Below are 16,789 nucleotides of genomic sequence, written 5' to 3'. Positions count from 1 at the left end.
TTGAAAATTTGCAAGGCTGTCAAGATTCTGTTTGCGTCAAAGCATGACTCTTGCTCATACTATTACCACACTTTTAGAACCAGCACATCATTCATATCAAACCCAGGCAATTCTTAGATGCCCATGCTATTAGCATGGGATGCAGTTTGGATGACTTCAGGTGCCATACATTTTCATTCTAAGGTGTGACTTCAACAAAAACGTTTGTAGGGAGGCAAGGCTCATCTAAGGAGACCTTGCCGATCGATTCAACAAAAACGTTTGTAGGGAGGCAAGGCTCATTTTTTTTGCCGAAAAAACAGTGCTAATTATATTACTTCGAGAGCAAGATACAAAAGGTCAGCTTGTAGCTGACGGGCTGCGTTCACAAATCGGACACAGCCCTAAAAGGTAACAAAAAATAAATCATTCTCTCACGGAGGGATAAGGCGAGTGTGAATGAACAGCCATCGGGGTGGTGAGTAGCGCCACCGAAGGCCCTGCGAAGTCTGCTCGAAGAAGAGGTCCTGTGTGTCCCAAGCCCGGAGGAAGCGTCTCCGCTTCTCCCGACCGGCCCGGGAATCTCCCTGAATCTGGTCCCACTGGCCTCTGAGGGTATGAATAATCTCGCTCCAAATATCAGTCATGATCTGGGCAGTCAATAAGGAGGTGCCACCGAGGATCTACGCGCAACGCGAGGTCCAAATGTGCCACCCTGCGATGCTGCTAATAATCTCCCAGGCTGGCTGCCTCTCCTGAACTCATGTATCAGCCTTTGCTAGGTGCTGCGGGATACCCTCGAGCGGCCCCCACGTCCCCTGTGTGATTATTGATAAGGAAAGTGGGGTCCTGCTGGCATGCCTCGAATAAGTGATGAAGACCAGGTGCGGTGCTGCACCAACAAAACGCGCCCCAAGTGATCAAACCTAGCTCCGGTGCTGCACGAGTAAGAATCCCGAAAGTCCACCTCCACACTTCCTGGGCACGAGTGCAGCTCCACAGGCAGTGTTTTGGTGACTCCTCATCCTCATGGCAGATCTGACAGCGTCCGTCCTGGCCTATCTGCCGCAACCAGCTCCCCACTGGAAGACCTTTGTGGGCAAGAAGCCACATGAAGTAGGAGATCTTCCGCGGCCGCCAGCTCTCCCACAAGGCCTTCCAGAAGGCCTGCAAAAGGAACCTGGAAATACCCTGTGCATACCAGCTGGGCCGCTGGGTGGGGGGGCGGCTCTGCATCCTCCCAAGAACTCGCCTGCCCAAAGTCGTGCTGTAGGCAAAGGAGGAGGTCGGCCCCTGTCCTGCTGTCACAATCTCTGGCCAACTCCACTCTCCTGGGTCCCAATCAAGCTCTGACAAGGCCCGCCCCTCCCAGAGCCAGAGTCGCCAAAGCTGCATCTGATCCTGCTCAATGCTAGGATCGGTACGCCAGACCTTCCCCAAAAGGCCTACGACCCGAACCCTCTGCCATGGGAGTAGGGGGTCGATGAGCGCATCCTCTCTCCTGAGTCGTCCATCCCCCATAACCGCGAAGAAGGAAATAGAGGAGTCGCCCATACGTCCTGCGACCACCAGTGGGATGCCACGGGGGGTGAACTGTCCCAGCCAACGGTCGTCACCAGGCATGAGGATCTGAGGCTCAGGTGGAACCAACCAATCAGCTGGGATCGCGCTGTCGATCTCCGTGCGTCTCGCTTGGGCTCCACGTGCACCTCCAGCTGTGTCTGCGAGATCAGCCATCTCCAAATGTCTGTACGTGTCCCTCCAAACTCGAAGGGACCGGGCTGGCCCCCTCATCCAGCCATCCCACCTGTATAAAAAGGATCTTAGTTTATGAAGATTTATAGGTTGTGTAGTTTCATGTGTATCTACCAACATTTAAAAATCATAATGCATTCTTTAATGAGGAAAATGTTATGGTTTACTATTTTCAAACCTAATGTTTGCACTCATATTTGGAAAGCCTCTTTAAACTAGAAGCTCTATAAAATACATAAAACACTTTTTTAAAGCATGATCCATTGAACCACTTAAAAGGGCACTCAGAGCATTTTGTCAAGTTTGTTTTACATTTCTTAAGAAACAAAGAGAACGTGCCTTATAATCTTTAATCTACGTTTTGTTGTGAATTTCCAAGTTTATAAACAAGATGAACCTTGTTTATAAAATCATATTGCAAGTTGCAACATTAGTACAATATCAATGGTTTGGATCCATGGTAGTCACTCTCCACCTCGGCGCGGGACACAAGAACCGACCCCCTGTTGAAGTAGCATCTTCCACGTCTGCCCCCCCGGGGTCAAACCGCGGATGACTAGCTTGCCTAACAAGGCCTGACTCTGAAGCTCTGGATCGATGACTCCCAGGCCACCCTCAGCCTGCGGAACAATGACTGTCTGCCAAGCAACCCTGGCTCTGGTATCTCTGAGGCCATCCTCCCCGGACCAAAGGAAGTTCCGAACCAGCCTCCTAAGCTGTGCCACGCTGGATCTCGAGAAACACCAACAGGAAGCCACATACCAAGCCGTGGCTAGGAGGACCTGGTTGACTACCAGGGCACGACCTGCAAGGGAAAGCTTAGCAGTGCTTCAGAAAGCCAGCTTCCGTCGGATGGAATCTAGCACCGGGAGAAACTGTTGAGCTGGCGTGATGTCAGGCCGACCTGAAAACCAAGGTATCTAGCTGTCTGTCCCCGTGGGATCCACCTGAAACCCAAAAACCTCCCCCACTGAGAACACGCCCCGGGGTCTGTGAGAAAACCAACTGATTTGTTCCAGTTGATTTTCGCACCAGCAGCCGAACAGAAGACCTCCAGGGCCATTCTCACCCTCTCCAGCATCATCTCATCGTCCTGGACATACAGGGCTGTGTCATCCGCGTACTCCGAGTCCAAGAGCTCCGTGTCCTCCCGGAGTGGAAGGCGAACACCCCTGATCCCTGTAGAGCTCGCCCGAAGGTAGTAAGTCATAGCCTCGGCGAAGAAGAGAAACAGGTAAGGAGCAAGGGGGCAGCCCTGATGCACTGATCTCTCCAAGCTAAAACGCTCACCCATCCTGCCTCCAATGATGACTCTACTAGAAGCTGTCCTGTACAAAGCTGAAATACCCTGAATTCAACCTGCTGGGAAACCTAGCCGCTCCAGAGTCCCCTCCAGAAAGGACCAGTCCACTCGATCGTAGGCCTTCTCAAAGTCGAGAAGTAGGATGGCAAGGTGTGATCCGCTGTGCTGAGCCCACTCCGCCGCCTCTGAAAAGGTGAAGACATTATCCAGGATACTGCGATCCTGGACAAAGCCTGTCTGAGTGTCATGAATGAGGTCTGGGAGTAGAGGCCGAACTTTGGCGCTGATCATCTTGGCGAGGATTTTGTAGGCAGTGGTAAGGAGAGTGATCGGGCGCCACTAACGGATCTCCTGTCTATCTCCTCCCTTTGGGATGAGGCAAATCAGTCCCGAGGAGAGGCTCTTTGGCATATAACCGCTGCTGAAAATCCTCTGAAGAGCTGCTAGGAGGGGCTGATGGATCTGGTTCCAGAAGGAGGTGAAGAATGCCCGGGATAGCCCATCCTCACCTGGGCATTTCTGTCCATCGATGGCCATCAAGGCCTCCAGCATCTCATCCGTGGTGAACGGTGCCAACAACGTCGCCTGCATGCTAGGCTGGACCAGGGATGGAATGTGCCTCCACACCTCCTCACGGGCACGTCGAGTACGAGGGGCAAGCGGCTCGTGCTGGAAAAGGGTCCTGTAGAAGTCGGTGGCCAACCCCAATACCTCTCCCGGATCAGTAACGATGTGTCCCTCCGCTGTCCTGAGACTCCGAAGCTGATCACCTGCAGCTCTCTGGCCATGCGTCCTGAAGAACTCCCTGCACATCCGGTCACCCTTCCGAGCCCAAAAGGAGAGAGAGGCGTGATAGGAAAACTCAGAGCGACGCTGGAGTGTCTCCTCAAGAAGGGCTCTGGCTCGAAGGGCCTGGATCCGAAGCTCCTCCGAGCCCGGGGATGCTTGCTGGAGTCGCTGAATGGAGGCGAGGTCCCTCCGAAGAGCTCTCTCTCTACCCCACCAATCCTGTCGAACCTGTAGGGCTGCGAGCTGGCAGATCTGGCTGGACTCCTGCAAAGCCTGCGCCACCGAATCAACCAGATCCACGCACTCGCCCCAGTCTCTGTCCCAAAGACTGCATATATTGCTGCGCACGTCCTCCCTCGAGAAAATGGAGTCGGGAATCCGGCATGAGCGGGGGGGAAGGGCCTGAGCTGCCGAGTCTAATGATAAGAGCACAGGCGCATGGTCGGAAAGTGTCGTCCCTGGAACTATACCCGCTTGACCGCCTCTGCTGATGGCCCAATCACTAACATAAAATCTATCCAGCCTCTCCAGGAGTCTGCCTCCTTCCCTGCGGAAGCCCCACGAGAAGTCCAAGCTCCCGTGCCAACGCCGGAAGGACGGGTCTCGCCAACTGTCCCTTCCTTCTGTCGCAAAGATAAAAGAGTCCCAAGCGGACTGCTCTGCCTGAGACATACCTGTAAACTCCGGTCCTCTGCCCTGCTGGTCCTCCAAGGTCTCCAGATTGTTGAAGTCACCTCCAACAATCCAGGAATCCATGTCTGGGAGAATCCCTGTAAGTGTCCTCCAGAAGGTGGCTCTACAACGGAGATCTGTGGGAGCATAAATGTTGAGGATTCCAACTCTGGAGCCCTCCAGTTCCAGGCCTACCCAAAGGGCACGGCCTGGTATCAACGTGCCATGACCGAAAACTCCCTGGGCTAGCTGCTCGCCCACGGAAATACAGACACCACCACTCCTCCCCAGTGCACCGATCGAGGGCTCCCAATAAGTGTGAGAGCGTCCAGGGAGAATCTTCCCGCATCTACGGGAGTGAGCCGCAGAAAGCTTGTGCTCCTGGAGCAGAAGTATATCCAAACGACCAATCACTGCTGGCTGAAGTTCCTGTCTCAAAATGAGCTTCCTAGGACCACGGGTGCCAGAAGAGTGAAACCCGTTCACATTCCAAGATACAAGGTGTAGGCTCATGGTGAGGACTGGGAGGCTGTGAACAACTGTCTGCTCGCGGTCGAAGTCGAAGAAGAAGCTGACATTTCGGAGTGGAGGCGCTGACGCTTATGGGAAGGTTTGGAGGGGGAAGCGGGGTCGTCCTTCCCGTCCTTCAACACCTTCAGCAAAGGCGAGAGGCCTTTGGTACCATGAACGAAAGCTTTCTCGAGCCAGCTCGAGATCTCTGAGGTGGACATCCCGTAGAAGGCACGGAGTGTCTGAGGAGTCCAGGCTCTGACATCTTGGGGGAGGGGCCAAGACAGGGGGGGCCTGAGGATCACAATCAGTCTGAAGCGTTTGGCGGCGCAACGCCACTGCAGGCGCACGTCACCCTCAGACCACTGAGTCTCGAGAAGCTGCCCACCGGACGGGCCTATCCAGGAGCAAACCTGAGCATGCGTCTGCTCCCTGAGAGCCTCCCAGACCGAGCCGTCTGTCCAGGTCTCTGTGCCGACGCTAAGGAACGTGAAAGCAAAGCTAGGGCCATCCCTAGGGGCCAAGGCGGCTATCTTCCCATCCGCCCCTTTGCGGAGCAGGAAGATACTGATGTCGAGGCAAGCAGGGAAGGTCCTGAGGTCGACCACATCCAAGTAGTCCCAGGGGCCAGATCTGTAAAAGTCGCGGGGGAGCTCTCTCTCCTGAAGCTGAGGCCCGTCAGAGTCTGCCACTGAGGGGCTAGCGGACAGAGAATCCTGCTCCGGTGGTGGTGTAGACTCAGGGTGTCCTGCCAGCGGAGGGGGAGGGGGAGGAGGCTGGGGAATAGGCAACTCAGACTCCTCAGGGGCGACTAGCGGAGGAGGAGGGGGAGGGGGAGCGGGGGCTGCCCTCGGCTGAGGAACAGTCGGTGCAGCTAGCTCTGCGGGAGAGTTGAAAGAGGCGGGGGGGAGGGATGGGGATGCATCTGGAACTGGGGCTAAGAAGGAGGGTGAGAAGACTGAGGAGGACGAGGAGGGGGCTGAAGCTGCGGGTCGGGAGATATGGGGTGCAGTTGGGGCATGTGCTGGGGCTGAATGGGAAGAGGCTGGGGAGAGGAAGAGAGGGGGACCTGAGGCTGTGGAGGGCGGGCTACCGTCGAAGAAGATGCTCTCCCAGGTCCCTGGGGCGGCTGCCTGTCGGGTCTCTGAGGTGCAGCTGCAGGTTGGGTAACCTCTGCCTCCTTGCCTTTATCAGAAATCTTCTTGTTCTTTCCTCTTTTCCTTCTAACCTCAGTCCAGCCGCCAGCTAACTCTAGTCCGGGCTCCGGCTGCCTCTGCTCCTCCTGGCGTGGCTGCCCGGAGGGGGGGGGGAGGGGGCGGAGAGGGAGGGGGCGGGGGAGGCCGAGAAGAGCTGGCGAAGCGTGGACAAACAGCCGCCAGGTGCCCAAAGCCGTGACACCTCAGACACTGTCCTGGCTGTCCGGTGACTACCAAGCTCTGGGTGATGCTGCCGGCATCTGTCACGATCTCGATCACTGCCGGGAGAGTCGCAGGATCCGCCACAGCCACACGGACTCGGGGGGCTCCTGCCGTAGTCACCGCATCGGCGAAAGTATCGTGCATAACCCAGCCAAAGTGGGAGCCCAGGTCCCTGACAATCGGCCGCAGCTCAGCAGCAAGACCTGGAAAAACTAGCGTCGCTGGATGGCGAGGTATACGGAACCGAGCATCAAAATCTGCTGCGCTGAATCCACGGTACCACGGGAGTATCATGATAATCTTTCCATCCATTGACGTGGGGGAGCCAGCAATCAGGTTGCTCGCAGCTTTCGCATTAAAGAGTTTGAGCCAGAAGATGCCCCTTCCCATAAGGGCCACCTCCTCAATATGGCCGTCCTCTAGCATGAGAGTGGACTGGAGCCAGTCCCTGATCGCTGATCTGGAGGGGGAATGTCCAATGACTCTGCCATAAACAGAGGTAAGGGCAAAGTCATTGGCAACCTCCTGAACCCGAGATGATTGTTGCTCTGTCAGGATGACGCGGTAGGCATCTGGAGAGGGAGGGTCCGTCTGGGCCTCCGGTTCCGAGCAGGGAGCCGCCATACCGCCAAGACAAACTGCGAGGCTTCCGATGAGGAAGAGGCTGCCACCCAAAAAAGGGGGGGGGGGTAGATGCGGGATGGTGGAGCCTGGGTGTGGCGGGAAGGATGGAGGGCGGAGGGTGGAGGAAGCGGGATGGGAGGACAGGAAGCGGAGGTGGCGCGGTGTGGAGGAGTGGGGGCGGAGAGCGGGTGAGGTGGGGAGGCGGGGGCGGGGGAGAGGCGGAGTGGGGCGAGAGGATGGACGGGGGGCGGGGGGAAGGGGTGGGACGGAGGGGCGGGGTGGAGCGAAGGGGCGGGGGGGGCGGGGGCGGAGGGCGGGAGGAGAAGGCGGGGGTGGAGCGGAAGGGCGGAGAGGCGAGAGGGGGCGGGGGCGGAAGGCGAGGGGTGAGGGGGCGAAACGGGAGGCGGGGGTGAGCGGAGTGGTGGCGGGGCGGGGTGGAGCGGAAGGGCAAGGGGAGAGGGGACGGAGCGGCGAGGGGGTGAGCGTAGCGAGGGGGGGCGGAGCGAGGCGGGGGTGAGGCGGGGTGTGAGGGGTGAGGGCGGAGAGGCTGCGGTGAGGGGGGGGGTGAGACGGAGGTGCGAGGGGGTGAGCGGAGGTGCGAGGGGGGGGTGAGGTCGGAGGGCAGGGGTGAGGCGGAGGTGAGGCGGGGGTGGCGAGGGAGGGCGCGGCAGCAGCGGCGGGTGAGGGGAGGTGAGGGCGGAGAGGTAGGGGCGGGAGAGGTCGAGGCGAGGAGGAGGGGCTAGGGGAGGTAGAGGTACGGAGGGGTAGGGGGAAGCTCGCAGGAGCTTGGGGGAGTGATCTCTGGCAAGGGTCATCTAAGGAGACCTTGCCGATCGATCGATCGATCGATCTATCTATCCGTCCGTCTATCTACCTATATATAGGCCCTCTAGCTCATGAGTCAATAGGAATTTCAGGATCGTTCATTTTGCATGCCACGCGTCACTCTAGGATATTCGTTTGGGATTTCTTTCATAATCCTCACTTTCTTTGTTTTTGCCAAAGTGTGCGCAATTCCTTCAGTTTCCTTCAATTGTGTGTCCCCTCCTCTCCATTCTCTTCTATATAAACTAATGTTATATTTTGCTCTGTTACAGGACAGAGGATGGTTCATCTGGAAGTACAGGTGCTTTCTGCATCATAGAAGGGCCGGAGACAGTGCAAAACTTTGCAAAAATGCAATTGCAGGAAATTCTCGACAATATCAAAAGCCGTCGAAATAAAATCTTTCTCCTTATGGAAGAGGTTGGCAGCTCGCTTTATTGCTAAGATTGATAAAAGCATGGCTTCATTCTTGTGCATCTACACATGTCCATGATGGGATGAAATCAATATCCAGCTTTCAAAAAATGGCTCCAAAAAATTACGACACGTTTCTACTTTCTGGTTTCTGCTGCTGGAACTTTTGGGATGACTTATTTAATGGCTTAAGAGCAAAATGTTCTGACAAACATGTTTTTGGCTGAGAGGTAGTTTATTCAGATCAGGTTCAGGAAAGCTTACTCGTCCCTGATTTGTTAGTAGAGTAACTACTTACATGTTCTTTTGGTTAGGTGAGGCGCCTGCGAATTCAGCAGCGAATCAAGTCAGCAGAACATGAAATAAAAACTGATGATGAAAATGAGATGCCGAATTTCCCTTCTTTCATCCCTTTCCTTCCGCCGTTGGTAAAAATTGAGACTCATGCTGCTTTCCCTTTAAAAGGGTGTCATTTCAGGAATATAAAATAAACAAAATATGGTGATTGTGCTGCATTCATATTGTTAGGCTAAACTCAACACATCTGTGCTTATCCACAGAAAGAACAGAAACTCAATGCGTCAGTCTATATACAGACATGTAGTTGTAAAGTGGCTTTGTGTGCAGATGATGTACACCAGAGATGGAAACGTGTAAATGCATTATATATATGCTTGTTTGCAGTGAATGGGCTTGCGCAAACTGCATGCATTGTGCATAATCTCCTTTTGAGCCAGCTGGGATTGCATGAGATGGTGCTCATTCACATGACAGATTGGGGATTGAGAAGCGTGAAAGGGTTGGACTACTTTTTGATTAGCCTTCTCCTTTAGTGCGAGCCTTCATCATTGGCTGAGTCTGCCCTTCACTTCCGGAGTGCCGACAGAAACTCAGCACAAAGACTTTGTATAAATGGATGCTCAAGTATGTGTGGGTGTGGATTTGTATGTGTGAGAGCATATTTTTATACTATGGTCTACACCCACTGTTGGGCGCTGATGACGTCAGTGGGGATGTCATAGGAGCTAGTCCCTGGTATGCGTGATGGAGTTTACGGTTTTCAATCTTATGAATGACTATCGTGAGATTGAAACTGCACTATGTTGTGTTTTTAGAGGATGAGTTTGGGAATGTTCTTGGATTCATCTTCAGGCCGAGCTTGTAGATTGAGATTGGTTGACCACCGTATTGCTATGTTGTTTCATCCATGGAGTGGTACTCTTATTGCTGATGAGGCGCAGTAGTAGGATGTACATTTAGACATGTACTCTATATTTGCAGATGCTTCAATGGGTGCTAGAAGTGCTTGGGCACTGAAACGTGAAGGGAAATGAAGGCTATGTTGTTCATATGGTGGAAAGCAGTAGCTTTGATCAATACAAGGACCTTGCAGACATGGACCTGCTGCCACTAGATTGACCAAAAGTTGAGAGTTGGGCCTGCCAATGGACAGCTCTCAGCAAATTGTGTTTTGAAGGTGCACACACTTGAATGTGACACCATTGCTCACTTTGTGAGAGACTTACTTCCCATGTACGTGGAACTAGTTGATTTGGCTCCTTGAATTGACTGGATGAGATATTTAAGGGAGCCATGTATGAATCTGAATGTCAGGATTCCCTATCATGCCATATAAAGGCAAACTAATGCTTGATTGATTACTATCAAACACGATTTATTGGTTACTATCACACGTGTGATTAGGAAACACGTGGATATTCTGATGGAAAACCAAGAGCACATGTTTTTAGCTTTTTCCACAAAAAAAGTGATTGTATGAGCACATGTTTGCAACGATGTTGTGCAGTCTTAACATTGAGCGATGCTTTTGTGAATACTTTGACACATTTGTATTGTGATGCTGCTTTTCTAGAAAGCCCCCACCTTGAGCCCCCAAATGAGGAGGACATGGGGGAGGATGACCTGTAGCAGAGAAGGGGGTCAGAGAGATGCCAGCTGGGCAGACAAGAATGTTGCCATGGAGGAAGATCTGAGAGAGGAGGTCTGCCAATGGGCAGCATGCAGGCTGACATCGCAGCAAGAGCAAATAAGAGTGGCTGTTGTTAGAGGGCAGCACGAGGCTAAGAGCTGTGCCCTACATGGTGGGCAGAAGAGCTTGCAGATGTTTCAGGTACAAGGCCAGCAAGAGCCCTGTACTCGGTAGGGCAGATGGCCATTTTTAGATGCCTGCAGGTGGTCTGCAGAAGCACTGCCAGTCTGGAGCAGCAGACTGCCCAAAAGAGCAGGTTGGCAAAAAGGATTGCCATTTTTGCAGTCTGCAGACAGGTACTGTTCAGCAGAGGCCTGATACAGGTGGCGTGACAATCGGCTTGACCAGGGACGGTGGTGCAGTTGCCAATGGTCGTGTTGATTATGTTGCCAAAGAGCTTTAGATCCTTTGTGATCAGTATTATGACTTTGGAAAAGGCAAGGCCGCTCAGTTTTGAGGAGCTGGGGGCCATGTTGGTACTAGAAGAGGGCAGGGCAAAGATCTATGATGGAAAGGATGACAAGGACAAGGTCTTCATTGCACAGAGCAAGGGTTAAGGGATTGGGAAAGGGAAAGCCTGGCAAAGGCAAGGCCAATACAAGGACTCTTTTGGTAGTGTGGGCAAGAGAAGAATAAATAGTTCTAGTGTGACAGCATGTAGAAGAAGGCATTTAAAAAAAAGAAGAAGAAGAAGTCCAAGCAAGATTCAAGGGAGTCAAAACCATTAGCAAGTGCAATAATAGGTGTGGAAAAGCATAACTTTTCTTGGTGAGGACTTTGATTTTTTACTGAGATCAGGTGTGCATTCAGATCCAAGTCAAAGTGTCTTGATGTCTGAAATTGAGAGATAGTCCAATGGACGAGAGGTATCACATACCTTTGTTAAGGTGGAGGACAGCGTTGGTTGTTCACAGTGGTGTGTTGAGAACGAGGATGACACCACTTGCATGGAGGAATTGTCTTAGCTGGGATTTCAAAATCAGGGTCAAATGAGTGCAAGGACGAAGGTTGCAAGGTAGTCTTACACGTGGATGCTACACTAGATGTTGTAGTTGCCTTCGGGAGGTACCTGGCTTGTTTCAAGGCAAGCAACCAACTGGGTGGATCCAATTGTATGTATATTCTTTGTGCATTCATTCAGGTTCCAGTATCTTGCTTTGGGCACAATGTTTGCCTTGTTTCTTTCAGGTATTCAGAGATTGGAGGTGAAAGCCTTCCTCGTAGACAAAGGGGAGTCTTGTTGTGGAGGCTATTAGTGCACGCAACATAGTTTCTATAAGAGTTGGTGATGATGGCTTGGAGGAGCTTGACTTGCTAGGCTCAGTTGCAGGATGCTGGAAGCAAAACGGGTGAACTTATTGAAGCCTTTATCGCATCATAGGAACATCATCAGATTAGGAGGGCCTATTGCTACTGGAGGATTACTTCGGTGGGAGCTCACTTGGAGCTTATGTCTGGAGCTTGTTAAAGAGTGGTCCAAGCTTTTTAGGATTGCACTTGATGATGGGGATCCATATGGGGCAGCCGCAGTGATCTCATTACTTAGGTGTAGATGATCCCCACAGCTCCTGCGACCCCTCCCTCCCTCCCTCGCCATAGCCTACCTCCCTACTCCCCTCTCCCGCCTCGCCTGCAAGCTCGCCTCGCCGCCTCGCCCGCCCTCGCTGCGCCTACGCCCTCCCCTCGCCTTGCCTTGCGCTTCCCCCACCTCGCCTTCGCCCTCGCTTCGGCCGCCTCACCCGCCTTGCCCGCCCTCGCTGCGCCTACGCCCTCCCCTCGCCTCGCCTTGCGCTTCCCCCACCTCGCCTTCGCCCTCACTTCAGCCACCTCACCCGCCTTGCCTGCCCTCGCCTCGCCTCGCCCGCCTCGCCGTGCCCGCCTCACCCCGCCCGCCCCTCTGCCCCACCTTGCCCGCCTCACCGCGCCCGCCTCGTTGCCTCAGCTCTCCCGCCTCGCCTCGCCGCCTCGCCGCACCCGCCTCGCCCCGCCCTCATCTCGCCCACCTCACCGTGCCCGCCCCACCCCCCCAACCTCGCCGCCGCCCCTTCCTTCACCCCGCCACACCCCCACTCTCGCCTCGGCCCTCTGCCCCCGCCTCGGCCCTCCGCCCCCCGCCCGCCCTCGCTCTCGCCACGCTCTCGCTTGGCTTGCCGGCCCCTCATCCAAACCCAGGCTCCACCTTCGTCTATCTCCTCCCCCCTTTTTTGGTGGCAGCCTCTTCCTCATCGGAGTTCTCGCAGTTTGTCTTGGCGGTATGGCGGCTCCCTGCCCGGAATCGGAGGCCTAGCCGGACCCCCCCTCTCCAGAAGCCTACCGCGTGATCTTGACAGAGCAACAATCATCTCGGGTACAACAGGTTGCCAATGACTTTGCCCATACCTCAGTCTATGGCAGAGTCATCGGTCATTCCCCCTCCAGACCAGCCATCAGGGATTGGCTGCAATCCACGCTTGTGCTAGAGGATGGTCACATTGAGGAGGTGGCCCTTATGGGAAGGGGCATCTTCTGGCTTAAACTATCCCCACTGCGAAAGCTGCGAGCAACCTGATTGCTGGCTCCCCCACAATCGTGGATGGCAAGATCATCATGATAGTCCCTTGGTACCGAGGGTTTAGTGCAACGGACTTTGATGCTCGTTTTCGCATACCTCGCCATCCAGTGACGCTAGTATTTCCAGGCCTTACTGCTGAGTTGCGGCCGATAGTCAGGGACCTGGGTTTCCACTTTGGCTGGGTGATGCATGACACTTTCATCGACGCGGTTACTGCGGCAGGAGCTCCCAGAGTTCGAGTGGCTGTGGCTGACCCTGCATCCCTCCCTGCAGTGATTGAGATCGTGACAGACGCTGGCAGCATTACTTAGAGCATGGTAGTTACAGGACAGCCAGGCCAGTGCTTGAGGTGTCACGGCTTTGGGCACTTGGTTGCTGCTTGTCCACGCTTCTCCAGTTCCTCTCGACCCCCCGCGTCCCCCCTCTCAGCCCCCTCCCCCTCCCTCCGGGCAGCCACGTCAGGAAGAGCAGAGGCAGTCGGAGCCCGTTCCAGAGGCGGCTGGCGGCTGGACCGAGGTCAGAAGGAAAAGAGGAAAGAATAAGAAGACTTCGGACAAACGCAAGGAGGCAGAGGTTACCTTACCTGGAGTAGCGCCTCAGAGACCTGACAGACAGTCGCCCCAGGGTCCTGGGAGAGCTTCTTCTCCGTCTGTAGCCCGTCCTTCGCAGCCTCAGGTCCCCCTCTCTTCCGATCCCCAGCTCCCTTCCACTTTGCCCCAGCCCCTACCCCAGCCGCAGCCTTCTCTTCCCGACACGCAGCATCAGCCCCCGCCTCTTCCTCTTCAGCCCCCTTCTCTTCCTCTTCAGCCCCAATCCCAGCTCCAGCCCCATCCCCCCTCCTCCCCCGTCCCTCTCAGTTCTCCTGCAGTGTCAGCTGTACCGATGGTTCCTCAACCGCGGGCAGCCCCTACCCCCCCTCCTCTGCCCCCCCCGCTAGCCGCTTCCGTGGAGTCTGAGTTGCCTACCCCTCAGCCTCCTCTCCCCTCCCCACCCCAGCCAGGCCATCCCGAGTCTGCACCACCCTTGGAGCAGTCTTCCCTGCCTGCTAGCCCGACCCCCTCAGTTGCAGACTTTGGCGGGCCTCAGCTCCAGGAGAGAGAGCTTCCTCGCGACTTCTACAGATCTGGTCCCTGGGATTACTTGGATGTGGCCGACCTCGGGACCTTCCCTGCTTACCTCGACATCAGTATCTTCATGCTCCGTAAAGGGGCGGATGGGAAGATCGCAGCCTTGGCCTCGAGGGATGGCCCAAGCTTTGCTTTCACCTTTCTTTGCGACGGCACCGAGACCTGGACAGACGACTCGGTTTGGGAGGCTCTCAGAGAGCAGACGCACGCTCAGATTTGCTCTTGGATAGGCCCGTTGGGTGGACAGCTTCTCGAGACTCAGTGGTCCGAGGGTGACGTGCGCCTGCGGTGGCGATGCGCTGCCAAGCATTTCAGATTGATCGTGATCCTTAGACCCCCTCTGTCGTGGCCCCTACCCCAAGATGTCAGAGCCTGGACTCCCCAGAAGCTTCGCGCCTTCTATGGGATGACTACTTCAGAGATTTCGAGTTGGCTCGAGAAAGCGTTTGTCCACGGCACCAAAGGCCTCACGCCTTTGCTAAAAGTTCTGAAGAACGGGTAGGATGACCCCGCCTCCCCCTCCAAACCCTCACAAAATCGTCAGCGCCTTCATTTCGAAACTTCAACCTCTTCATCGACCTCAGTCGCGAGCAAACAGTTGTTCGCAGTCTACCAGTCCTCATCATGAGCTTACACCTTGTCTCCTGGAATGTGAACGGGTTTCATTCTTCTGGCACCCGTGGTTTTAGGAAGCTCATCTTGAGACAGGAACTTCAGCCAGCAGTGATTGGTCGCTTGAATATACTCTTGCTCCAGGAGCATAAGCTTTTAGTGGCTCACTCCCGTAGTTGTGGGAAGATCCTCCCTGGACGCTCTCACACTTATTGGGAGCCTTCGATCGGAGCACAGGGGAGGAGTGGCGGTGTTTGTACTTCCGTTTGCGAGCCGTTTGCCCACGTTGATCCCAGGCCGTGCACTTTGGGTTGGCCTAGAGTTGGAGGGCTCCAAAATAGGAGTCCTCAACATCTATGCACCCATAGACCTCCGATGCATTTCTGGAGGACTCTCACAAATTCTCCCAGACATGGATTCCTGGATTGTTGGAGGTGACTTCAACAAGGCTTTGGAGGACCAGCAGGGACGAGGACCAGAGTTTACAGGTATAGCTCAGGCAGAGCAGTCCGCTTGGGACTCCTTTATCTTCGCGACAGGAGGTAGGGACAGCTGGAGAGACCCGTCCTTCCGACGATGGCATGGGAGCTTGGACTTCTCGTGGGGCTTCCGTAGGGAAGGAGGCAGACTTCAGGAGCGACTGGACAGATTTTATGTCAGTGATTGGGCCATCAGCAGAGGTGGTCAGGTGGGTATAGTGCCAGGGACGACACTCTCCGACCACGCGCCAGTGCTCCTATCACTAGACTCGGCAGCACAGTTCCTTCCTCCCCGTTCGTGCAGGATTCCTGATTCCATCTTCTTTAGGGAGGAGGTGCGCAGCAGTATTGGTAGCCTTTGGGACAGAGATTGGGGCGAGTGCGTGGATCTGGTAGAGTCGGTGGCACAGGCTTTGCAGGAGTCCAGCCAGATTTGCCAGCTCGTAGCCCTTCAGGTTCGCCTGGAGTGGTGGGGCAGAGAGAGAGCTCTTCGTAGGGATCTCGCCTCCATTCAACGACTCCAGCAGGCAGCTCCGGGTTCGGAGGAGCTTTGGATCCAGGCCCTTTGAGCTAGAGCCCTTCTTGAGGAGACTTTTCGGCGTCGCTCAGAGTTTTCTTATCACGCCTCCCTCTCCTACTGGGCTCGGAAGGGCGATCGGATGAGCAAGGAGTTCTTCAGGACGCATGGCCAGAGGGCAGCAGGTGATCAGCTTCGGAGTCTTAGGACAGTGGAGGGACACATCGTTACTGACCCGGGAGAGGTCTTGGGGTTGGCTACCGACTTCTACAGAACTCTTTTCCAGCAGGAGCAGCTTGCCTCCCGTACTAGACGCTCCCGCGAGGAAGTGTGGAGGCACATTCCAGCCCTTGTTCAGCCCAGCATGCAGACGAAGCTGATGGCTCCGTTCACCACTGCCGAGATGCAGGAGGCCTTGTTGGCCATCGATGGGCAGAAATGCCCCGGCGAGGATGGGCTCTCTCGCGCTTTCTTCACCTCTTTCGGGGATCAGATCCATCAGCCCCTCCTAGCAGCCCTCCAGAGGATTTTCAGCAGCGGACACATGCCAGAGAGCCTCTCTTATGGATTGATTTGCCTCATCCCGAAGGGAGGAGACTGACAGGAGATCCGTCAGTGGCGCCCGATCACTCTTCTCACCACTGCCTACAAAATCCTTGCCAAGATGATCAGCGCCAGAGTTCGGCCACTTCTTTTTGACCTCATTCATGACACTCAGACAGGCTTTGTCCAGGATCGCAGTATCATGGATAATGTCTTTACCTTCTCAGAGGCGACGGAGTGGGCTCAGCACAGCGGGTCGCACTTAGCCATTTTACTTCTCCACTTTGAGAAGGCCTACGATCGAGTGGACTGGTCCTTCCTGGAGGGTACTTTGGAGAGACTGGGATTCCCAGCAGGATGGATTAAGGGTATCTCAGCGTTATACAGGACAGCTACCAGCAGGGTCATCATCGGTGGCAAGATGGGAGAGCGTTTTCGATTGGAGAGATCAGTGCGTCAGGGTTGCCCCCTTGCTCCTTACCTGTTTCTATTCTTCGCCGAGGCGATGACATACTACCTCCGGGCGAGGTCGATCGGGATCCGGGGTGTTCGCCTTCCCATTAGGGAGGACACGGACCTCCTGGACTCGGAGTATGCAGATGACACAGCGCTATATGTTCAGGATGATGAGATGATGCTGGAGAGGGTGAGGCTGGCCTTAGAGATATTCTGCTCGGCAGT

At 54.9% G+C, this 16,789-nt stretch overlaps 1 protein-coding gene across 2 annotated transcripts in view; it reads left to right on the top strand.

Moving 5' to 3' along the window:
- The window catches only part of LOC147880912 (protein ORANGE, chloroplastic-like), a 95,763-nt gene that overhangs the window by 26,334 nt on the left and 52,640 nt on the right, over positions 1 to 16,789 (top strand). Inside the window, exons 2-3 of one of the 2 annotated variants that reach the window (XM_087370074.1) lie at positions 8,148 to 8,295; positions 8,604 to 8,717. In XM_087370074.1, the coding sequence (XP_087226200.1) occupies positions 8,148 to 8,295; positions 8,604 to 8,717 (262 nt within the window). The remainder of the gene's footprint in view (positions 1 to 8,147; positions 8,296 to 8,603; positions 8,718 to 16,789) is intronic. The other variant, XM_087370076.1, reaches the window with a different exon arrangement.

This window comes from Dipteris shenzhenensis, chromosome 31, assembly GCF_047967505.1.
Source record: "Dipteris shenzhenensis isolate YYH24624 ecotype China chromosome 31, Dip_SZ_1.0, whole genome shotgun sequence".
Classification (NCBI taxonomy): domain Eukaryota; kingdom Viridiplantae; phylum Streptophyta; class Polypodiopsida; order Gleicheniales; family Dipteridaceae; genus Dipteris; species Dipteris shenzhenensis.
The sequence above is the reverse complement of the archived record's forward strand: the minus strand, read 5'-3'. Positions and strand labels throughout refer to the sequence as shown.